Source organism: Stomoxys calcitrans, chromosome 1 (genome assembly GCF_963082655.1).
Source record: "Stomoxys calcitrans chromosome 1, idStoCalc2.1, whole genome shotgun sequence".
Taxonomy (NCBI): domain Eukaryota; kingdom Metazoa; phylum Arthropoda; class Insecta; order Diptera; family Muscidae; genus Stomoxys; species Stomoxys calcitrans.
In genome coordinates this window covers 49,086,708-49,112,973 of record NC_081552.1, presented here as the reverse complement: position 1 = coordinate 49,112,973, position 26,266 = coordinate 49,086,708, and the positions used below count along the sequence as shown (strand labels likewise).

Here is a 26,266-nt window from a genome sequence, read left to right as displayed (position 1 = left end):
TGGTCTTCAGCAGTTTAACCACGTATGGCCCCAATCGGTTCATAACTTGCTATAGCTGAAATAACATAGCAATCATTATCCATGGTGGAGGGTATATAAGATTCGACCTGGCGGAACTTAGCACGCTTTTACTTGTTTTAATTGAATATGAAATTTTTTTAAGTGGACATATTTCCAATAATTTTTTATACCCACCACCGAAGGATGGGGATATATTCATTTTGTCATTCCGTTCGCAACACATCGAAATATCCATTTCCGACCCTATAAAGTATATATATTCTTGATCAGCGTAAAAATCTAAGACGATCTAGACATGTCCGTCCGTCTGTCTGTTGAAATCAAGCTACAGTCTTCAAAAATGGAGATATTGAGTTGAAACTTTGCACAGATTCTTTTTCTTTATCCATAAGCAAGTTAAGTTCGAGGATGGACTATATCGGACTATATCTTGATATAGCCCCCATATAGACCGATCGGCCGATTTAGGGTCTTAGGCCCATAAAAGCCACATTTAATAACTGATTTTGCTGAAATTTGTGACAGAGAGTTGTCTTAGGCCCCCTAACGTCCTTTGTTAATTTTGCCCAGATCGGTCCAGATTTGGATATAGCTGCCATATAAACCGATCCTCAGATTTAGGCCCATAAAAGCCACATTTATTACCCGATTTTGCTGAAATTTAAGACAGTGAGTTGTGTTAGGTCCTTTGACATCTTTCGTCAATTTGGCCCAGATCGGTCCAGATTTGGATAGAGTTGCCATATAGACCGATCCTCCGATTTAGGGTCTTAGGCCCATAAAAGCCACATTTATTATCCGATTTTGCTGAAATTTGGGACAGTGAGTTGTGTTAGGCACTTTGACATCTTTCGTCAATTTGGCCCAGATCGGTCCAGATTTGGATATAGCTGCCATATAAACCGATCCTCAGATTTAGGCCCATAAAGCCACATTTATTACCCGATTTTGCTGAAATTTAAGACAGTGAGTTGTGTTAGGTCCTTTGACATCTTTCGTCAATTTGGCCCAGATCGGTCTAGATTTGGATAGAGTTGCCATATAGACCGATCCTCCGATTTAGGGTCTTAGGCCCATAAAAGCCACATTTATTATCCGATTTTGCTGAAATTTGGGACAGTGAGTTGTCTAAGGCCCTTCGACATGCTTTGTCAATTTGGCTCAGATCGGTCCAGATTGGATAGAGTTGCCATATAGACCGATCCACCGATTTAGGGTCTTAAGCCCATTAAAGCCACATTTAATATCCGATTTTGCTGAAATTTGGGACAGAGAGTTGCCTTAGGCCCCCGAACGTCCTTTGTTAATTTTGCCCAGATCGGACCAGATTTGGATATAGCTGCCATATAGACCGATCCTCCGATTTAGGGTCTTAGGCCCATAAAAGCCACATTTATTACCCGATTTTGCTGGAATTTAAGATAATGAGTTGTGTTAGGCCCTTTGATATCTTTCGTCAATTTGGCCCAGATCGGTCCAGATTTGGATATAGCTGCCGTATAAACCGATCCTCAGATTTAGGGTCTTAGGCCCATAAAAGCCACATTTATTACCCGATTTTGCTGGAATTTAAGACAGTGAGTTGTGTTATGCCCTTTGACATCCTTTGTCAATTTGGCCCAGATCGGTCCAGATTTGGATATAGCTGCCATATAGACCGATCATCCGATTTAGAGTCTTAGGCCCATAAAAGGCGCATTTATTGTGCGATGTCGCCGAAATTTGGGATAGTGAGTTAAGTTAAGCTCCTTGACATACTTCTGCAATATGGCACAGATCGGTCCAGATCTGAATATAGCTGCCATAAAGACCGATCTCTCGATCTTAGGTTTTGGGGCCATAAAAGGCGCATTTATTGTCCGATTTCGCCGAAATTTAAGACAGTGAGTTGTGTAAGGCTCTCCGAAATTTTTCTGCAACTTGGACCAAAATCAGTCCAGATTTGGATATAGCTTCCATATAGACCGATATCTGGATTTAAAGTCTTGGCCCCATAAAATGCACAGTATTTGGTCGAAATCGGAACATATTTCGTTATAGCGGCTATGGGACACAAGGTATGCAATTTTTAACCGGATTTTGATGAACGGTGGTTTACATATATTCCCGAGGTGGTGGGTATCCAAAGTTCGGCCCGGCCGATCTAAACGCCTTTTTACGTGTTGTGATTGAAGCAGTTTCGATAAAAATTTTCAACATTTTGTTTCTATAGTTATAAAATTCCTTTCTCTCAAAGAAGGGTATTCAGATATTCGCTAACTGTCCCCGTAGCCAAAATTGCTGCTTCTCAAATCGTTTACCTGACAGAAATAGGCCAGAAACGGGAAACAATAACTTATTACTGTTTTAACAAATTATTGGCTTATTTTCTTCAAATAATAGCAAATCAATGAGCATAGCCAACGATTAATAGTTAACGACTTAACGTTTTCTTAGTTTTGTCTCATTTCTGGTGGCTGAGGAGGAAAAGAAAGAGACAAGCTAATCATCGAAAACATCATCATCCGGTCAAGACAAAAGAAAGAGAAAAGAATGAATAGATTAGCATATCTAATACCTCCAAACTTAAGCAAAACAAATGAAAATAAAAATTTGTCAAAATTTCGGGGAGGGGGGCTCGGTTTAATGCATGTAGCAGGCAGGCAGGCAGGCTAAGGCCAAAAAACCAAAGGCAAGATATTGGAATTTTGAAAAAGCGCACAAAAATTCAAACTAGTTTTGATCGAGCGTTTAACAGCGACAGACACAAGGCAGAAGATTTAAATCGCGCCAGACAAGACAAAGACAGAAAACGAAGACAATTTCAAATTAAAAATTTAAGAAATTACGAAATTTCTAAAACCTTAAAGAAAATCTAAACACCCATGACAATTTTTCGCCTTTCATTGTGTTAAGTCTTCGAAATGAGCTGCTGCAATAATCCCAATACCCGCCTACTCATGAGGCTTATCGTGGACATTCTATTACTCTCCAGCGTTTTCACTGTGGCCCTGATTATTCTGCCTCAGCTTTTACGCACCCGACATCGCGGCTTCTTTTGCGGTGACCAATCCATTGCGTATCCCTTCAAGCAGGAAACTTTGCTAAAACGCATTCATGTGACGATTTTGGTGATTGCCGTACCTGCGGCCATGGTCATCATCATTGAAATGTTGCGCGTTACCTTTCCAGCTCCGAAATCTTCCACCTCAACGGCTAAGATGGGACACGTGCCAAAGCCGCCACAGCGCTATGTTTTTGTGGGTGTTCGCATACCCACCTTTGTGAGTGAGTGCTATAACCTGATGGGCGTTTACCTGTTTGGCTTGGCATTGGTGCTAATCGCCACCAGCTGTACCAAACATTTTGCCGGACGCCTAGCACCCTACTTCATGGATGTGTGCCAGCCTCTGTTGCCGGCAAATGTGACCGCCTGCTCGGATCCTGCACACTTTGGGCGGTTTATTGAATTCTATACCTGCTCTTCGCTGACAGCTACACCACAAATCCTAAACAGTATGCGTCAATCATTTCCCAGTGCCCATGCTGCCACTACTGCCTATGCCATGTTTTTTCTAGCCATTTACATGCAGGTTCGTCTCAAGACCGGTTGGATTAAATTGTGGCGGTGTTTGATGCAATTCGGCGCTATTGTCATTGCCCTTTTGGTCGCTTTGGAGCGTGTGGGCTCGTATCGGCATCATTGGACTGATGTGGCTATGGGCATTTTCATTGGTGGCCTAATGGCTTTCTTCATGACCATGTATGTGTCGCCGCTCTTCAAACAGGTGCCCGTAAAAGTGCGGAGGGTACGAGATGATGCTTCAAATATTTATGGATACTATACGGTAATGCCTAAGCCAAGATATTTTGTGTAGACGATAAGGGAACTGTGTAACTAAGAGCTTTAGTTTAAGTTTATAAGCTGTAATAGTATTAGTGTAACCTATTAGAAAAATAATAAAAAATTTAAATTGAATGAATTAACGAAAATACAATTTTGAACAAGTAAAAAGGCGTTAAGTTCAGCCGGGCCGAACTTTGGATACCCACCACCTCGGGTATATATGTAAACCACCTTCCATCAAAATCCTGTGAAAATTGCATACCTTATGTCCCATAGCAGTTATATCGAAATTTGTTCCGATTTGGACCAAATTCTAATAAGTACAAGTCATTGTTCAATTATGTATAACAAAATATTGGTCTTTTTAGTAGCTATATCTAAAAATAAACCGATCTGAACCATATACGACACAGATGTCGAAAAGCCTAACATAAGACACTGTGTCAAATTTCAGTGAAATTGGATTACAAATGCGCCTTTTATGGGGCCAAGACTTTAAATCGAGAGATCGGTCTACATGGCAGCTATATCCAAATCTGGACCGATTTGGGCCAAGTTGCAAAAAACACAACGCACTGTCCCAAATTTCAGCGAAATCGGACAATAAATGCGCCTTTTATGGCCCCAAAACCTAAAACCGAGAGATCGGTCAATATGGCAGCTATATCCAAATCTGGGCCGATCTGTACCATATTGCAGAAGTATGTCAAGGGGCTTTACGTAACTCACTGTCCCAAGTTTCGGCGATATCGGGCGGTAAATGCGCATTTCATGGGCCCAAAACCTTAAATCGAGAGTTCGGTCTATATGACAGCTATATCCAAATCTGAACCGATCAGGATCAAATTGAAGAAAAATATCGAAGGGCCTAAGACAACTCTCAGTCCCAAATTTCAGCAAAATTGGTTAATAAATGTGGCTATTATGGGCCTAAAACCGTAAATCGGAGGATAGGTATATAAAACAGCTATATCCAAATCAGGACCGATCTGGGCCAAATTGACGAAAGATGTCGAAGGGCCTAACACAACTCACTGTCCTAAATTTCAGCAAAATTGGTTAATAAATGTGGCTTTTATGGGCCTAAGACCCTAAATCGGAGGATCGGTATATATAACAGCTATATCCAAATCTGGACCGATCTGGGCCAAATTGACGAAGGATGTCGAAGGGCATAACACAACTCACTGTCCCAAATTTCAGCAAAATCGGATAATAAATGTGGCTTTTATGGGCCTAAGACCCAAAATCGGAGGATAGGTCTATATGGCAGCTATATTCAAATCTGGACCGATCTGAGCCAAATTGACGAAGGATGTCGAAGGGCATGACACAACTCACTGTCCCAAATTTCAGCAAAACCGGATAATAAATGTGGCTTTTATTGGCCTAAGACCCTAAATCGGAGGATGGGTATATATAACAGCTATATCCAAATCTGGACCGATCTGGGCCAAATTGACGAAGGATGTCGAGGAGCATAACACAACTCACTGTCCCAAATTTCAGCAAAATCGGATAATAAATGTGGTTTTTATGGGCCTAAGACCCTAAATCGGCGGATCGGTCTATATATCAGCTATAACCAAATCTGAACCGATCAGGGTCAAATTGAAAAAAAAATGTCGAAGGGCCTAAGACAACTCACTGTCCCAAATTTCAGCAAAATCGGTTAATAAATGTGGCTTTTATGGGCCTAAGACCCTAAATCGGAGGATCGGTCTATATGGGGGCTGTATCAAGATATAGTCCGATATAGCCCATGTGCTTATGGACGAAAAAAGAATCTGTGCAAAGTTTCAGCTCAATATCTCTATTTTTAGAGACTGTAGCGTGATTACAACAGACAGACGGACGGTCATGTCTAGATCGTCTTAGATTTTTACGCTGATCAAGAATATATATAGTTTATAGGGACGGAAATGGATATTTCGGTGGTGGGTATACAAATGAATTTGTGTTTGTTGTCGGTTTTTTTGTTTGATCCGTATTGACTCAAAAACGGCTGAACCTATTTCTTTGAAATTTTGACAGATTGTGTAGGTTGGTCTGGAAGGAAACATAGGTTATATAATTTATTGATATCGGAACGGGGACGGACCCTCTACCTTACCCCAAAAGTACTACCCAAAAATACAAGTGGACCGATCGGGACAATATGGGACTCAAATGAAAGGTATTCAAGAGTAGAGTACGAATTTCGTTTTAAAAATTGGGTCAAAGTAACTGGGGGGCCGCCCCAAGGCCAAACCCCTCTAAAATAGGTTTTTTGGACGATCATGACGATATGGGACTCAAATAAAAGATATTCGGGAGTAGATTGCGAATATGGTCAGGAAGAAGAAATAGGCTTTATATTTTATTGATTTCGGAAGGGGGAGGAACCTCCCCCGTTACCAAAAACACCACCCAAAGTCAAAAGTGGACTGATCGGGACAATATGGGTATCAAATGAAAGGTATTGAAAAATAGAATATGAATATGGTATTAAAATTTGGGTCCTCATCGGGCCGCCCCAACCTCAAAATTCCCCCAAACAGACCTATTGGAAGTTCATGTCAATATGGGCCTCAAATAAAAGGTATTCAGGAGTAGATTACGAATCTGGCATACAAAATCAGATCGAAGTATGGGGGGTGGTCATGGTCAGAGCAAATACCCATATTTTTCGAAACTCGCTTTAGAAATTCACTCAATACCAGCTAGCAGTGCAGCAGCAGAGATCTTTCTCACTAGCTGGCAACATCATTACCGAGAAACGAAATAGGCTTGAACCAGGAGCTGTTTACAGCCTACTTTTTTGAATTCCTTATATAAAAACTTTAATGCCTAAATACCTATGCAAAATTTCAGCAAAATCGGACAAAAATTGCGGCTTCCAGGGGCTCAAAAAGTCAAGTCGTTAGATCGGTTTATATGGGAGCTATATCAGGTTATGGACCGATTTGAACGGTACTTTACACAGTTGTTGGAAATCATAACAGAAGACTATGTGCAAAATTTCAGTCAACTCGGACAAAAATTGAGACCTCCAGGGGCTCAAGAAGTCAAATCTGGAGATCGGTTTATATGGGAGCTATATCTAAATCTGAACCGATATAGCCCATTTGCAATCTTCAACGACCTTCATCAATATTGAGTATCTTTGCAAAATTTGCTAGCTTTACCCGGTCGACCGCTATGGTGATTTCGACAGACAGACGGACGGACATGGCTAGATGGAATCATAATGTCGAGTCGATTCAGAATATATACTCTATGGGGTCCTAGATTAATATTTCGAGGTGTTACAAACGGAATGAATAGATTAGTACACCCCCATCCTATGGTGATCGTTGATTACCATAAGAGTAAGATTCCAATGTAAGCATATTTGCAGCTTACACTGTTTTCGATGTGCCTCCTGTTCATTCACATGTCTTGCGCTAAATTGAAATAATTCATACTTGTCCGGATATTGTCCGACTGTAGAGTGGCAGATGGGCAAGTGTGTTTGTTTGTAAACACACTTGAAGTGGGGTAATTTTCTCTCTTTAGAGCATAGTTTCAACCTAGAAGACGTGCCTTTTTGACAAATCCAACCTACGAGTTTGGGTGGTTCCAAACGAAATCGCGATCTAGGAAACCAGTCAACTGCTATTACAAAGCCAAAAACACATTTTTCTGCCAAACTTTAAAAAAGAAGGGTTTTTTATATGCACCACCGCAGGATAGGGGGTATATTCATTTAGTCATTCCGTTTGCAACACATCGAAATATAAATTTCCGACACTACAAAGTATTGTATATATATTTGGGAGCGTCGTAAAATTCTAAGACGATTTAAGCATGTCCGTGTGTCTGTCCGCCTTTCCGTCCGCCTGTTGTAATCACTCTAGAGCCTTCAAAAATTGAGATATTGAACTGAAGTTTAACATAAATACGGCTAACAAAGGCTGGCTATGTTCTTGAACGGGCCAAATCGGACCATATTTGGATATAGCTGCTATATAGACCGATTTCCGGATAAAGGGTCTATTGCTCATAAATGCTTTATATTTCATCCGATTTCACCGAAATTTGAAACATTGAGTAGTTTTAGGTCTCCCGATATCTGACCCAAATATGGTCCATATCGGACCATATTTGGATATGGCTGCTATATAGACCGATTTTCCGATAAAGGGTCTATTGCTCATAAATGCTTTATTTTTCATCCGATTTCACTGAAATTTGAAACAGTGAGTAGTTTTAGGCCTCCCGATATCTGACCCAAATATGGTCCATATCGGACTATGTTTATATATAGCCGCCACATATACCGATCTGCCGATAAAGGGTCTGAAGCCCTTAAAAACTTTATTTATTACCCGATTTCGCTGAATCTGAACCATATGGCAGCTATATCAGGTTATGAACCGACTTGTACTTTATTTGAAATAGTTGTTGAAAGTAACAATAAAAAACGTCTTGCGAAATTTCAGCCAAATCGGATAGAAATTGAGCCCTCTAGAAGCTCAAGAAGTCAAGTCCCCAGATCTGTTTATGTGACAAGCTATATCAGGTTATGAACCGATTTGAACCATATTTGGCACAGTTGTTGGATATCGTAACAAAACACTTCGTGCAAAATTTCATTCCAATCGGATAAGAATTGCGCACTCTAGAGGCTCAAGAAGTCAAGATCCCAGATCGGTTTATATGACAGCTATATCAGGTTATAGACTGACTTGAACCATACTTGGCACAGTTGTTCGATATCATAACAAAACACGACGTGCAAAATTGCATTCCAATCGGATAAGAATTGCGCACTCTAGAGGCTCAAGAAGTCAAGATCCCAGATCGGTTTATATGACAGCTATATCAGGTTATAGACTGACTTGAACCATACTTGGCACAGTTGTTGGATATCATAACAAAACACGTCGTGCAAAATTTCATCCTAATCGGATAAGAATTGCGCACTCTAGAGGCTCAAGAAATCATGACCCAAGATCGGTTTATATGACAGCTATATCAAAACATGGACCGATATGGCCCATTTACAATACCAACCGACCTACACTAATAAGAAGTATTTGTGCAAAATTTCAAGCGGCTAGCTTTACTCCTTCGCAAGTTAGCGTGCTTTCGACAGACAGACGGACGGACGGACGGACAGACGGACGGACATGGCTAGATCGACATAAAATTTCACGACGACCAAGAATATTTGACCCTCCCCTTACCCTAATTTTCAGAAACGCCAGATCTCTGAGATGGGTGGTGCGATTTAAGCGAAATTTTGTGTGCTCTCATGTAGTACCCTAAAAATAACAAGTAAAAAGGCGTTAAGATCGGCCGGGCCGAACTTTGGATTCATCAAAATCCAGTGAAAATTGGTATGTCCCATATCAGTTATATCGAAATATGATCCTATTTGGACCAAATACTAATAAGTACAAGTCATTCTTCAGTTATGTATAACGAAATATTGGTCTTTTTAGTAGCTATATCTAAAAAAATAAACCGATCTGAACCATATACAACACGGATGTCGAGAAGACTAACATAAGTCAATGTATCAAATTTCAGTTAAATCGGATTATAAATGCGCATTTTTTGGGGACCAAGACTATAAATCGAGATATCGGTCTATATGGCAGCTATATGTAAATCTTGATCGATCTAGACCAAATTGCAGAAACATATGGAGGGGCTTACCTTAACTCTATGTCCCTAATTTCGGCGTCATCGGATAACAAATACACCTTTTATGGGCCCAAAATATTAAATCGAGAGATCGGTCTATATGGCAGCTATATCCAAATCTGGACCGATCTGTGACAACTTGAAGAGGGATTTCGAAGGGCACAACACAACTCACTGTCTCAAATTTCGGCGAAATCAAACAATAAATGAGCTTTTTTTGGCCCTCAAACCAAAAACCGAGAGATCGGTCTATATTGCAGCTATATCCTAATCTGGACCGATCTGAGTGAAACTGAAAAAGGATGTCGAAGGGTCCAACACAACTCACTGTCCCAAATTTCAGCAAAATCGGATAAAAAATATGGCTTTTGTGGGCCTTTAACCTTAAATCGGAGGATCGGTCAATATGGCAGCTATATTAAATTCTGGACCGATCTGGACCAAATTGACGGAGGATGTCGAAGGGACAAACACAACTTACTGCCCCAAATTTCAGCAAAATCGAGCAAAATTAAATTCTGGACCGATCTGGACCAAATTGACGGAGGATGTCGAAGGGACAAACACAACTTACTGCCCCAAATTTCAGCAAAATCGGATAAAAAATGTGGCTTTTATCGGCCTACGACCCTAAATCGGAGGATCGGTCTATATGGCAGGTATATCCAAATCTGGACCGCTCAAGGCCAAATTGACGAGGGATGTCGAGGGGCTTAACACAACTCACTGTCTCAAATTTCAGCAAGATCAGTTAATAAGCGTGGCTTTTACGGGCCAAAGACCCTGAATCGGAGGATCGGTCTATATGGCAGCTATATCCAAATCTGGACCGATCAAGGCCAAATTGACGAGGGAAATCGAGGGGCCTAACACAACTCACTGTACCAAATTTCAACAAAATCGGATAATAAATGTGGCTTTTATGGGCCTAAGACCTTAAATCGGAGGATCGTTCTATATGGCAGCTATATCCAAATCTGGACCGATCAAGGCCAAATTGACGAGGGAAATCAAGGGGCCTAACACAACTCACTGTCTCAAGTTTCAACAAAATCGGATAATAAATGTGGCTTTTATTGGCCTAAGACCCTAAATCGGCGGATCCGTCTATATGGGGGCTATATCAGGATATAGTCCGATATAACCTGCTTATGGACAAAAAAAGAATCTGTGCAAAGTTTCAGCTCAATATCTCTATTTTTGAAGACTGTAGCGTGATTTCAACAGACAGACGGACATGTCTAGATCGTCTTAGATTTTTATGCTGATCAAGAATATATATACTTAATAGGTTCGGAAATGGATATTTCAATGTGTTGCAAACGGAATGACAAAATGAATATACCCCCATCCTTCGGTGGTGGGTATAAAAATTTGGTATCTAAATTTCGGATTGGGTACCTACAGGGGGCAGTCCCACCCTAAAACCTACCAAATATATATTAAGACCAATCACAACAATATGGGACTCAAATGAAAGGTATTTAGGATACGAAAACGTATCTGATATCCATTTGTCGAACCAAGTGCTAGGGGGACCACACCAACCCCCAAAACACCACCAAATCGGACATATTTACCGACCATCGCAATATGGGACTCAAATGAAAGGTATTTGCGAGTAGAATACGAATCTGATATACAAATGTGGGACCACGTTTCTGGGAGGGTGAACCCCTTCCCCAAAACACCCCCCAAACAGGACTTATTTACTGGCCATGGGAATATGGGGCTTAATTAAAAGGTATTTGAGTGTAGAATTCGAATCTGATATCCAAATATGAGACCAAGTGTTTGGGGGGCTGCCACTCCCCACAAACCTCTCCCAAAGGGGCCAAAATTTACGACCATAGCCATATGGGGTTCAAATGAAAGTTCTTTCGGAGTAAAGCACGAATCTGATATCAATATTCGGGAAAATTGTCTATGGGGCCATCACACCCCCAAATAGTAAGTATTTGCTGACTTTTGCAATATGAGGCTAAAAGAAGAGGGTTTTAAAGTGGAACTTAAATCCGATATATATTTTCAAGGCCAACTCACAGGGTGGCCGCCCATCCCCCAAAACACCCTACAAGCCGGCCATGTTTGCCGACTATGGAAATATGGGGCTCAAATTAAAGGTATTTGGGAGTAGACCACGTATCTGATATCAACATTAAGCACCAACTGTCTAGGGGACGTTCCACCACCATAACAACCCCCAAAAAGGACGTATTTCCTCACCCAGACAATTTTGGTCTTAGTTCATAGTTTTTAGGGCCAATACCCCAAACCGAACATATTTGCTGACTTTTGCAATAAGGAGTTTAAATGAGATTAGAAAACGAATTTGATATCCAATTTTGAGGCCAATGGCAATATGGGGTTCAAATAAATGATATATATATATATATATATGAGAATAGATACCCACTTTCGGGACCAATTTTCAGGGGGTCAACCCCTTTCCCAAAATATGGGGTTCAAATATTAAATAGATGTATGAGAATAGAGCACGTTGCTGATATATTTTTCCGGGCTTAGTGTTTGGGGGACCACCCCAATCCCCTAAACACCCTTAAATCTGGCATATTTACCGACCATGTCAATGTGGAGCTTAAATGAAAGGAATTGGGGGATAGAGCAAGAATTTATACCCATTTTCGGGGCCAATTTTTAGGGGGTCTACCCCTTTCCCAAAATACCCCACAAACAGCAATTTTTTCAGGACCATCGCAATATGGGGCTCAAATAAAGATATTTGGGAGTAGAATAAGAATTTGATTGATATAGGGCATCACCCCCAAAGGAAAACAATTTTTCGACCATGCCAATATGTGGCTCCAATGAAAGGTATTCGAGATTAGAGAACGAATTTGATAACCTATTTTGGGGCCAAGTGTTTGGGGAACGCCTCATCCTGTAAACTCCTCTTAAGCCAATGGCAATATGGGGTTTGAAATAAAAAGGTATTTGAGAGAAGAGCACGATGCTGGTATTTTTTCAGGGCCAAGTATCTGGGGGACCACCTCTCCCCCGAAAACACCACTAAATCAGACATCATGAGAGTATCGGGCTGAAATGAAGTATTTTAAGAATGGAGTACACCTTACATCCAATCTTAAATTCGTAGACCAATTGAGATCATATGGGATTCAGATGAAGGCACTTATATTGTTCAACTGTAAGGCAAGTTAGCATGGTATTTCACTAAAAGATCATCAATTGTCGAAAATAAATATCCCAAGGGAACTTTTGTTCCATATAGAGTAAAAGAAGGCGCAGCGGAGCGGGCCCGGGTCAGCTAGTATGGTCTACAAAAAAATTTTGTATCAGCTTTTTGTTAAAATGTGTTCTATGAATTTCTTAAAATTGCTTTGACACTTATGTAAGCTATTGACATATTCATCCATTGATGGTCGCTGTTATTTTAGCTCACATGACTTAGCTAGTTACGACGCACAGTGGGCCAAATGGCAAAAAAATTGGAAATAAGTCTACAACTTTTTATCTGTTGATTTTAGCCATACAAAATGTTCTAGACATTTGTAGAGGAGGACATAGGCTTTCAGAAAAGTGCTGTTGTTGGTCCATATCTTTAATACAGGGTGAGCTACAGGGTGTCAAAGTTGACCACTTTTGACTTCTCCAAGCTTCTGGGGGCCATAACTTTTGATCTACTCAACCGATTTACATGATTTAGGACTCTAGAGAAAGAGCTTGACAAGATCTAAAAAACTTATGCATAAAGTACCATGCCATCGTGTACTGTTAAGGAGTTATGAATTGTTTAATTTTAAAATATGAAAATTTGGCCTTGGTTTTTTTCAGTGTTTTTTAAATAACTCCGTCAATTTTAAAGCTATAAACTTCATACTTCACACAAATTATGCCAGCATATGTGTGCATAAAATACAAAAGGAATCACGTGAATATCTTTGGCGGTTTAAAAATGGCATCGTTTTCAATATGAAAAATATTTTTTTTGTCAAAAAATTGCAAAATTTTTCAAAAAAGATACTCCCATTTCCTTTAAGTTTTCGCAAACTTTGGCCGTCAAAGCATTATCATTTCTTTCCATTTTCACAAAGTCGAGGTATTAAGAAAAGTTTTAAGTGCTAATTTGGCTAATTTCGATATCAAACAACACCGTTATCTTAAGACCAAAATGGCCAATTTTTTTACTAAACTTCAAAAGTTTCTCACTGGAAAAAAAGTTCCACGGGGATTTTTTCGCTTTTTTTGAACTTAAATGAAAGCTTAAAATGTTCCCAACATTTTAAGGTATGTCTCGCCATATCCTAGCCATAAATGAGATCGTAGCGATCAAAATACTGAAAAAAGTCAATTTTCAAGTAGTGCTATATTCATTGCTAAAAAACAAGTATTACGTCACATTTTATTGCAAAGATGTTAAATAAACTTTTATTTGGTAACACTTCTTCTACAAAACACAAAAAGAATCATGGAAATATCTCTATTCTATTCCATTTTATGGAACCGGCAATAAAAAAGTCAATTTTTCAAAAAAGTCGAATTTCCCAAATTTTGTTTTTGTTGTCCTAATTGCACATGACACACTATAGCCATATTTACGCAACATACCTTATCGTAAAGGAAATTTTCATACCTTTCCAACAATGTATAAAACATTTCTCAACTCGGATTCTATCTACTCTAAAATTCATTTACACTTCATTAAACTCTATATAAAAATGTCTATTTGTGAAATGGAACCTTATATGGGGCCTACACTAAAACATTGATAGATTTGCCCAGGGTTTACAATACAAATGTGTTAGAATAAAAAAAGGTCTCCTGCCAAAGTTTAAAAAAATTGGAATAAAAATATGTGTTTTAGAGCGAAAACACTTCGCATCGGCGTGCGTTTGTATAGTACCTACATCTATTTTTAATGTAAGCTGATGATTTTTGAATAAAAAGTAACCTAGAAATATACCTGCATATATATATATATTTGTGTTAAGATTTGATGCAGACAAATGTTACCTGTTTCGCTATGTCGAATTCCCAGGAAATCCACCGTATCAATGAATGTGAAAAAACCTACCCATAAAAAATTCATTGTCATTTTTTTTAACCAAATTCGAGTCCAGGTAAATAATTATAGAAGAGTAAGTAAAAAGAGGCACTTTGGACCCCTTTTTACGATTGCGTCTGATACCTGAAATGGGTCATTAATTGTGAATATATTGCATAAATATTTGAACAAAATCCAAATTTTCTTCATTATATTTTGTAGAGGCGTAAAGGACATTTATAAGTTATGGAAGTCATACTGAAGTATTCCACTCTTTCGAAAATTGTATGGGACATCAAAAATGATTCCAAATCATACACGGAGTCATTTAAGGAACTTGTTTACACTTTGGACCACATATATGGAATAAGGCTAAATAAAGACGCTTTAGACAAACTTGAAAAATTCTACAAATCATTTGAGAGAAGGTTGCCAGAATGTTCATTCGCAAAAATCAAGTTTTTCAAAATGTATGAGAAGTGGCTGAAATCGGATCTACTTATTGAAATTAAACCGCTGATTCCCGGCCGGCCTAGCAAAGCATACGACGAAGTTACGGAGAAAACCAAAAAGAAAAAACAAGAGGAACTATTGGCGGCACATCCGCCAAATTTAATAAAAGATACGTTCAAAACAGCATTGTTAAAAACACAACCAAAAAATGTTGGACGAATTGTCGATGTTTTACCATTAGCATCTCCGAAAAGGGTAAAGAGAATGGTAGAAAGTATTCCAACTCCAAAATCGACTACAGAATTCACGGAGGAAGATGCACTGGCCCTGATTTTGAACCTAGGCCTCTCAAGAAACAAATACTCAACAATGAGGAAGGCTCTTCGTGAAAAAGGATGGGGTTGTTTACCCTCAAAACATAAATTGTACAACACCAGGACGAAAATGGTGCCATCAAATATATACGTGGACGAATTAAAAGCAAGAGTGAAACTTGCTGATCTTGTTGAAAATACAGCTGTTAGAATTATTTCTAATTTTACTGAAGAACAGTTGAACACATGTAATAATTCCGAAGTGGTTTTGATCAGCAAATGGGGTTGTGATGGATCATCTGGATTTTCCGAATATAAGCAACAAACAGAAATAGATACCAACTTCGCATCAATTTTCATGGCATCATTAGTACCATTGAGAATGAGATTGTACAAGGACCAATCTTCATCATCGAAAGAAAATGCATTTCAAGATATATGGATAAATAGAACACCTGGGTCAAAATATTTATGTCGCCCAATTCGGTTTGAGTATACAAAGGAAGACCGGAACACAACACGATCTTTGGTGAACGAAATAAAGGAAGAAATTGCTGCATTACCCATGATTGTTATAAACCAATTGGGAAGAAATATAAAAGTTTCGTTTCAACTACAACTCACTATGATCGATGGAAAGGTGGCAAACGCATTAACTGGCGTTATGTCCAATTGGAGATGCAATATTTGTGGCAAGAAGAATGGGCAATTCGAGGACAAGTCTGATGAAAATTTAGTAAACGAAAATGCGCTCAATTTCGGTATTTCGCCCCTGCACTGTAGAATTCGATTCATGGAGTATTGTTTGCATTTATCGTATGACCTTAAATATCGGACTAGCCCTGGAAACCGCCATGTCTCTGCTAGAAACAACCAAGATCTTCACAAAATGAGGCAGGAAGAGAAGAATCGAATCCAGTTGGAGTTTAAACAAAAGGGACTTATAATAGATAAACCTCTTTACGGATACGGAAGCACAAATGATGGCAACTCGGCAAGGCGGTTTTTTGAGGACCCCGTATCGACATCTAAAATAACCGGTCTTGATGAACACTTGCTAAGACGATTCAAAGTGATTTTGGCTGTAATCAATAGCAAAAAGATGATAAATTCAACCAAATTTGAAGCTTATAGTAATGACACAAAAAACATTTTATCTGATTTATATTCGTGGAAAGCTTTAACACCGACAGTACATAAAGTCTTACATCATGGCAAGGAAATTGTGGAATACAACATACTTCCGTTAGGAGAACTTACAGAAGAAGCTCAGGAATCCCGTAATAGAGATGTTAAACAGTTCCGGCTTTTCAATACCCGAAAGAGCACCAAATTTAACCAAAATTATGATTTACTTCAATATTTATTGTTATCGTCTGATCCGGTACTATACAGCATCAGAACTAAATGGCTACCAAAAATATGTGACGATATAGATAAGGACGATCCCGATGCCATTCAAATTAAAGAGCTTTTAAATTTTGATACCTTAGATTATTTGGTAGAGAATAAAATCAAATAATACAAAACTAAAATGCTTTTTTATTTTGGGAGTAGCTAATATACATATAAACGCACGCCGATGCGAAGTGTTTTCGCTCTAAAACACATATTTTTATTCCAATTTTTTTAAACTTTGGCAGGAGACCTTTTTTTATTCTAACACATTTGTATTGTAAACCCTGGGCAAATCTATCAATGTTTTAGTGTAGGCCCCATATAAGGTTCCATTTCACAAATAGACATTTTTATATAGAGTTTAATGAAGTGTAAATGAATTTTAGAGTAGATAGAATCCGAGTTGAGAAATGTTTTATACATTGTTGGAAAGGTATGAAAATTTCCTTTACGATAAGGTATGTTGCGTAAATATGGCTATAGTGTGTCATGTGCAATTAGGACAACAAAAACAAAATTTGGGAAATTCGACTTTTTTGAAAAATTGACTTTTTTATTGCCGGTTCCATAAAATGGAATAGAATAGAGATATTTCCATGATTCTTTTTGTGTTTTGTAGAAGAAGTGTTACCAAATAAAAGTTTATTTAACATCTTTGCAATAAAATGTGACGTAATACTTGTTTTTTAGCAATGAATATAGCACTACTTGAAAATTGACTTTTTTCAGTATTTTGATCGCTACGATCTCATTTATGGCTAGGATATGGCGAGACATACCTTAAAATGTTGGGAACATTTTAAGCTTTCATTTAAGTTCAAAAAAAGCGAAAAAATGCCCGTGGAACTTTTTTTCCAGTGAGAAACTTTTGAAGTTTAGTAAAAAAATTGGCCATTTTGGTCTTAAGATAACGGTGTTGTTTGATATCGAAATTAGCCAAATTAGCACTTAAAACTTTTCTTAATACCTCGACTTTGTGAAAATGGAAAGAAATGATAATGCTTTGACGGCCAAAGTTTGCGAAAACTTAAAGGAAATGGGAGTATCTTTTTTGAAAAATTTTGCAATTTTTTGACAAAAAAAATATTTTTCATATTGAAAACGATGCCATTTTTAAACCGCCAAAGATATTCACGTGATTCATTTTGTATTTTATGCACACATATGCTGGCATAATTTGTGTGAAGTATGAAGTTTATAGCTTTAAAATTGACGGAGTTATTTAAAAAACACTGAAAAAAACCAAGGCCAAATTTTCATATTTTAAAATTAAACAATTCATAACTCCTTAACAGTACACGATGGCATGGTACTTTATGCATAAGTTTTTTAGATCTTGTCAAGCTCTTTCTCTAGAGTCCTAAATCATGTAAATCGGTTGAGTAGATCAAAAGTTATGGCCCCCAGAAGCTTGGAGAAGTCAAAAGTGGTCAACTTTGACACCCTGTAGCTCACCCTGTATTAAAGATATGGACCAACAACAGCACTTTTCTGAAAGCCTATGTCCTCCTCTACAAATGTCTAGAACATTTTGTATGGCTAAAATCAACAGATAAAAAGTTGTAGACTTATTTCCAATTTTTTTGCCATTTGGCCCACTGTGCGACGTGATGTCGTTGAATTCCATTCGACACTGCTGCTGCCAGCAAACGGCCTCGTGCATTTAACTGTAGTCTTTACAGTCTATAGATTTGTTTCCTTTTAATGTTATGAATATTGTAAAATATTGAATTACATTCAGCGGCCACACTTCAGTGTACTTGTGCTGTTTTGTAAGGGGCTTTAATTTTTGAGTTACTTACTATACCACTTTTGATTTTTTGCGCTCCACAAGAAGTTTGAAAAACGTGACATGTTTTCCTAAAGAATATTGTATTTCATTCAAAACTAAGTTTGGCGCCGTTTGTTTTTGGGTGTTTGTTTAACTCTTGGGCAAGAGGCGTTTATTGTTACTTTTACAACATGACAATTATTCTATTTAATTGCAAATTTTTCACGCTGAAGTGTTGCTTTATGGTATTTATTTTTAATTGTTTTGCATGTTAATTTGGTCATAAGCATGAGTTTTTAAATTGGGATTTTATTCTGTGAAAAATTGTTAAAAAAAAAGATTCCCTCGCTTAATTATATGGTCATAATATGTGATTATATTGTCATGCAAGATGGTGTTAATTCATTGCCCAGTGGCACATTAAAGTAAATTTTAGGAATTTGACAATATGCGTCATTGTTGATTAAAGTTTCTTCGTTTTTGTTTTCAAAATTTGTGTAGATAAAATTGTAGAAAATGTTTGGAATTTGACAAAAATTTGCGAGAAATGATTTAATGGAATTTGCTGATTGAAGTTGATTTCACCACAAGATAACAACCGAAAGTAGATAAGTAATTAATAAAAAAATACAAAAAGAAATGTATTTGTATATAAATAATCAAAAAAAAATAAAATATTGGGTTGCCCAAAAAGTAATTGCGGATTTTTTAAAAGAAAGTAAATGCATTTTTAATAAAACTTAGAATGAACTTTAATCAAATAAACTTTTTTTACACTTTTTTTCTAAAGCAAGCTAAAAGTAACAGCTGATAACTGACAGAAGAAAGAATGCAATTACAGAGTCACAAGCCGTTGAAAAAATTTGTCAACGGCGACTATATGAAAAATCCGCAATTACTTTTTGGGCAACCAATAAAATAAAACAAAAACAAGTAAAAGCGTGCTAAGTTCGGCCGGGCCAAATTTTATATACCCTCCACCATGGATGGCATTTGTCGGGGTATCTCTTTTTAGGCAAACAAAGGATATCAGAAAAGAACTGCTATGTTATTGGAACAATATCAAGTTATGGTTCATTTCGCACCATAATTGAATTGAATATTGGAAACCATAGTAGAAGTCATTGTGTAAAATTTCAGCCAAATCTAATAAGAATTGCGCACTTTATAGGGGATCTGTATTAGGCTATAAACCGATTCATGCCATATTCGATACGTATGTTAGAGGTCATGAGCCGTTGTACAAAACTTCAGCCAAATTGGATAATACTTGCGCCCTTTAGAGGTTCAAGAAGTCAAGATCCCATATCGGTTTATATGGCGGATATATCAGGTTCTGGACCGATTTAAACCATACTCGGCACAATTGTTGGATATCATAACAAAACACGTCGTGCAAAATTTCATTCCAATCGGATAAGAATTGCGCACTCTAGAGGCTCAAGAAGTCAAGACCCCACATCGGTTTATATGGCAGCTATATCAGGTTATAAACCGATTTGAACCAAACTTGGCACAGTTGTTGGACATCATAACAAAATACTACGTGCCAAAATTCATTCAAATTGTATAAGAATTGCGCCCTCTAGAGGCTCAAGAAGTCAAGACCCAAGATCGGCTTATATGACAGCTATATCAGGTTATGAACCGATTTGAACCATATTTGGCACAGTTGTTGGATATCATAACAAAATACTACGTGCCAAAATTCATTCAAATTGTATAAGAATTGCGCCCTCTAGAGGCTCAAGAAGTCAAGACCTAAGATCGGTTTACATGACAGCTATATCAGGTTATAAACCGATTTAAACCAAACTTGGCACAGTTGTTGGATATCATAAAAAAACACTTCGTGCGAAATTCCATTCCAATCGGATAAGAATTGCGCACGCTAGAGGCTCAAGAAGTCAAGACCCAAGATCGGTTTTTATGGCGGCTATATCAAAACATGGACCGATATGGCCCATTTACAATACCAACCGACCTACACTAATAAGAAGTATTTGTGCAAAATTTGAAGCGGCTAGCTTTACTGCTTCGGAAGTTAGCGTGCTTTCGACAGACAGACGGGCGGACGGACATGGCTAGATCGATATAAAATGTCGCGACGATCAAGAATATATATACTCTATGGGGTCTCAGACGAATATTTCGAGTAGTTACAAACAGAATGACGAAATTAGTATACCCCCCATCTTATGGTGGAGGGTATAAAAAGAAAATTTGAAGTTAAGAATTCCGTGCTACTTACAAAATCCCTCATTGTTTTCAATGCCACTCCCCTAAGTTGGTTGGTGTCTGGCATGGTGTCTCCACCTAAGTGCGTGTATCTGTTGGACGCGAAAGCCGGGCAATGACAAAGGAAATTCTCCAACGTCTCGTCATCTTCCCCGCATGCCCTACACATGCTATCACTTGCCGCACCGATTTTACATAAGTGAGCTCATAGTCCTATGTGTCCCCTTATGATACTAATAGCCATACTGACCTCCTTGTTGCTTCCTTTCAGGAATGGCCTTGCCTTCTCACGATCTGTATTCCCCCATAAGATTTTCGCCGTCCTACAGACCGTTTCGCTGTTCCACAATGTTGCATGGGCACTCGTCGCCGACTCCCTTAACTAGGACTGCGTCGATCCGAAAGCCTTCGGGTTAACCAAGTTTATTGACGGCAGGCCTCTGGCCTTCACCACCAAATCGTCTGCCCTTTCATTTCCCCTTACTCCGTTATGGCCCGGTAACCAGAAGATGCGGATTTTTGCCAAACTGAGAGAAGGCATTAATCTCCTTCTTAAACTGTTTCTAGACTGTTCGTGACCTTACCGTCCAGTTTGTTACTGCCCTTATGGCTATTTTTCTGTCGGTAAAGATGTTCATACTCTAAGTCCTCGCGTTAGCACCACTCCATTTCACGCAGTTCGTGATCGCCCGGATCTCCGCCTGCAGGTCCGTATTATGGTCAGACAGTCTAAAACAGATCTCAGTCCTTGGGTTCTCAATGTAGACCCCAAGGCCCACTCTGTCCTCTAGCTTTGATCCATCCGTGTAACATGATCTTCCAGAGGGCAATACTAGGGTTCCGTCAGTCCAAGACTGTGCCACAGGCAGCAGTGCCTCGCACTCAACCTCAAGTGTCGTCTCAGGTATCCGATCGGAAATCTCTTCCCTTCCTTCCATGTTTCCTATCGTCGCCTCGATTATACCACGATGGTTTGAGCTGCTCCCATCCTCAATCCATTCTCCCATCGCCTCATAGCCGCAGTGGCTGCCTCACACTTAATCTGTATGTCAATGGGTCGGATTTCTAGAATAGTCTCCAGTGCCCTAGTGGGCCTGGTCCTCATCTTTCCGCCTATGCAGAGACAACATGTTCTCTGAACCTGTTGTATGGTCTACCAGCTGACCCGGGCCCGCTTCGCTGCGCCTTCTTTTACTTTATATGGAACAAAAGTTTCCTTGGAATATTTATTTTCGACAATTAAAGATCTCTTAGTGAAATTCCATGCTAACTTGCTAACAGTTTAACAATATAAGTGCCTTTATCTGAATCGCATATGATCTCAATTGGTCTACGAATTTAAGTTTGGATGTAAGGTGTACTCCATTCTTAAAATACTTCATTTCAGCCCGATACTCTCATGATGTCTGATTTAGTGGTGTTTTCGGGGGAGAGGTGGTCCCCCAGATAGTTGGCCCTGAACAAATATCAGCATCGTACTCTTCTCTCAAATACCTTTTTATTTAAACCCCATATTGCCATTGGCGTAAGAGGAGTTTACAGGATGAGGCGTCCCCCAAACACATGGCCCTAAAATAGGTTATCAAATTTGTTTTCTAATCTCAAATACCTTTCGTTTGAGCCATATATTGGCATGGTCGAAAAATGTATTCCTTTTAGGAAACGGGTAGACCCCCAGAAAATTTGGTCCCAAAAATGGGTATCAATTCTTGCTCGACGCCCCAATACCTTTCATGTAAGCTCCACATTGACATGGTCGGTAAATATGGCCGATTAAGAGGTGTTTTGGGGATTGGGGTGGTCCCCCAAACACAAAGCCCGAAAAAATATATCAGCAACGTGCTCTATTCTCATATATCTATATATCATTTATTTGAACCCCATATTTTGGGAAAGGGGTTGACCCCCTGAAAATTGGTCCCGAAAGTGGGTATCTATTCTCATATATATATATATATATCATTTATTTGAACCCCATATTGCCATTGGCCTCAAAATTGGATATTAAATTCGTTTTCTAATCTCATTTAAACTCCTTATTGCAAAAGTCAGCAAATATGTCCGGTTTGCGGTATTGGCCCTAAAAACTATGAATATTTAGTTCCACTCTCTTTAAGACCCAAATTGTCTTGGTGAGCAAATACATCCTATTTGGGGGTTGTAATGGTGGTGGGACGTCCGCTAGACAGTTGGCCCCTAATGTTGATAACAGATACGTGGTCTACTCCCACTTACCTTTAATTTGGGCCCCATATTTCCATAGTCGGCAAACATGACCGGCTTGGGGGGTGTTTTGGGAGATGGGCGGCCACTCAGTGAGTTGGCCTTGAAAATATATATCGGATTCGTGTTCCACTTCAAACCCCTCATATTGCAATAGTCAGAAAATACTTACTACTTGGGTAGTGTTGTGGCGGTGGGGTGGCCTCACAGACACTTTTCCCAAATATTGATATTAGATTCGTGCTTAACACACAAAAACCTTTCATTTGAGCCCCACATGGCTATGGTCGTAAATTTTTCCCCTTTGGGGAATGTTTTTGGGGAAAGGCGGCCCCCCAAATACTTGGTCCTATATTTGGATATCAGATTCAAATTCTACCCCCAAATACCTTTTGAGTAAATAAGTTCTGTTTTTTTGGGGGGTGTTTTGGAGAAGGGGTGGACCCCCAGAAACGTGGTCTCACATTTAGATATTAGATTCGTATTCTACTCGCAAATACCTTTCATTTGAGTCCCATATTGCCATGTTCGGTAAATATGTCCGATTTAGGGGTGTTTTGAGGGTTGGGGTGGTCCCCCTAACACTTGGTCCGAAAATTGGATATCAGATACGTTTTCTTATCCTAAATACCTTTCATTTGAGTCCCATATTGTTGTGATTGGTCTAAATATATGTTTGGTAGGTTTATGAGTGGGGCGGCCCCCCATCCGAAATTTGGATATCAAATTTTTACTTTAAGGGTACTACATGAGAGGACACAAAATTTTGCTTAAATCGCACTACCCATCTCCGAGATCTGGCATTTCTGAAAATTAGGGTAAAAGGGAGGGTCTGCCCCCCTTCAGATATCAAAAAATGTAGTACCCTATTTTCACCACGGGATCATTGTGTACCATCTGTGAAAATTTCAAGAAAATCGGTTAAGTCGTTTCTGAGTCTATAAAGAACACACAAACAAACAAACAAACAAACCTACGAACAAACACAAATAGATTTTTGTACCCACCACCGAAGGATGGGGGTATATTCGTTTTGTCATTCCGTTTGTAACACATCGAAATATCCATTTCCGACCCTATAAAGTATATATATTCTTGATCAGCGTCAACATCTAAGACGATCTAGATATATGCGTCCGTCGGTCTGTTGAAATCACGCTACAGTCTTCAAAAATAGAGATATTGAGATGAACCTTTGCACAGATTCTTTTTTTGTCCATAAGTAGGTTAAATTCAACGATGGGCTATATCGGACTATATCTTGATATAGCCCCCATATAGACCGATCGGCCGATTTAGGGTCTTAGGCCCATCCGATTTTGCTGAAATTTGTTACAGTGGGTTGTGTTAGGCCCTTCGACATCATTTATTAGTTTGGCCCTGATCGGTTCAGATTTGGATATAGCTGCCATATAGACCGATCCTCCGATTTAGGGTTTTAAACCCATAAAAGCCACATTTATTATCTGATTTCGTTGAAATTTGGGACAGTGAGTTGTGTTAGGCCCTTCGATATATTGCGCCAATTTGACTCAGGTCGGTTCAGATTTGGATGTAGCTGCCATATAGACCGATCCTCCGATTTAGGTTTATAGGCCCATAAAAGCCACATTTATTATCCAAATTTGCTGAAACTTGGGACAGTGAGTTGTGTTAGGCCCTTCAACATCCTTCGTCAATTTGGCCTAGATCCGTCCAGATTTGGATATAGATGACATATAGACCGATCTCTCGGTTTTAGGTTTTGGGCCCATTAAAGGCGCATTTATTGTCCGATTTCGTCGAAATTTGGGACAGTGCGTTGTGAAAGGCTCTTCTACATTTTTCTGCAACTTGACCAAAATCGGTCCAGATTTGGATATAGCTGCCATGTAGACCGATATCTCGATTTAAAGACTTTGCCCCATGAAAGGCGCATTTGTAATCCGATTTCACTGAAATTTGACACAGTGACTTATGTTAGGTTTTTCGACATCCATGTCGAATATAGTTCAGATCGGTTTATTTTTAGAAATAGCTACTAAAAAGACCAATATTTTGTTATACATAATTGAGCATTGACTAGTACTTATTAGTATTTGGTCCAAATTGGAACATATTTCGATATAACTGCTATGGGACATAACGTATGCAATGTTCAACGGATTTTGATGGTCAACATATATACCCAAGGTGGTCAACATATATACCCGAGGTGGTGGGTATTCAAAGTTCGGCCCGGCCGAACTTAACGCCTTATTACTTGTTATATATAAGATTTTGCCAACATTTTATTTCTATAGAAAGTTTTGCCATAGTTTTATTATTACCCATTGCAGGGTATTGTCCGGCTTTAGACCATTGTTTAATGCTTCCTATTCAAAGAGTAGTATATCAAAACAAGTAAAAAGGCGTTAAGTTCGGCCGGGCCGATCTTTGGATACTCACCACCTCGGGTATATATGTAAACAACCTTTCATTCCGAATCTCGACCGATCTGGACCAAATTTACGAAGGAATTCGAAGGGCTTTACACAGCTCACTGTCCCAAATTTCATCAAAATCGGATACTAAATGTGGCTCTTTTGGGCCTAAGATCCTAAATCGGAAGATGGGTCTATATGGCAGCTATATCCAAATCTGGACCGATCTGGACCAAATTGACGAAGAATGTCGAGTGGCCTAACACAACTTACTGTCCCAAATTTCAGCAAAATCGGATAATAAATGTGGCTTTTATGGGCCTAAGACACTAAAGCGGAGGATCGATCTATATGGCAGCTATATCCAAATCTCGACCGATCTGAGCCAAATTGACGAAGAGCATCGAAAGGCCTAATACAATTCACCGTCCAAAATTTCAGCAAAATCGGATAATAAATGTGGCTTTTATGGGCCTAAGACCATAAATCGGAGGATCGCTCTATATGGCAGCTATATCCAAATCCAAACCGATCTGGGCCAAATTGACGAAGGATGTCGGAGGGCCTAACACAACTGACTGTCCCAAATTTCAGCTAAATCGGATAAGAAATGTGGCTTTATTGGCCTAAGACCCTAAATCGGAGGATCGGTCTATATGGCAGCTATATCCAAATCTGAACCGATCTGGGCCAAATTGACGAAGAATGTCGGAGGGCCTAACACAACTCACTGTCCCAAATTTCAGCAAAATCGGAAAATAAATGTGGCTTTTATGGGCCTAAGACCCTAAATCGGCGGATCGGTCTATATGGGGGCTATATCAAGATATAGTCCGATATAGCCCATCTTCGAACTTAACCTGCTTATGGACAAAAAAAGAACCTGTGCAAAATTTCAGCTCAATATCTCTATTTTTGAAGACC

At 39.0% G+C, this 26,266-nt stretch overlaps 2 protein-coding genes across 2 annotated transcripts in view; one reads left to right on the top strand and one right to left on the bottom strand.

The window, feature by feature from the left end:
• The window catches only part of LOC106094656 (putative phosphatidate phosphatase), a 162,958-nt gene extending 144,428 nt beyond the window's left edge, over positions 1-18,530 (bottom strand). Inside the window, exon 1 of the mRNA XM_059360340.1 lies at positions 18,519-18,530. The gene's annotated coding sequence lies outside the window, so the exon portion shown is untranslated. The remainder of the gene's footprint in view (positions 1-18,518) is intronic.
• On the top strand, positions 2,845-18,908 carry LOC106094688 (putative phosphatidate phosphatase). The gene is made up of 2 exons (XM_013261922.2): positions 2,845-3,848; positions 18,819-18,908. Exons 1-2 carry the CDS (start codon positions 2,925-2,927, stop codon positions 18,906-18,908), a joined length of 1,014 nt encoding a protein of 337 aa, XP_013117376.2. The 5' UTR covers positions 2,845-2,924.
• Positions 18,909-26,266: the final 7,358 nt, after the last annotated feature.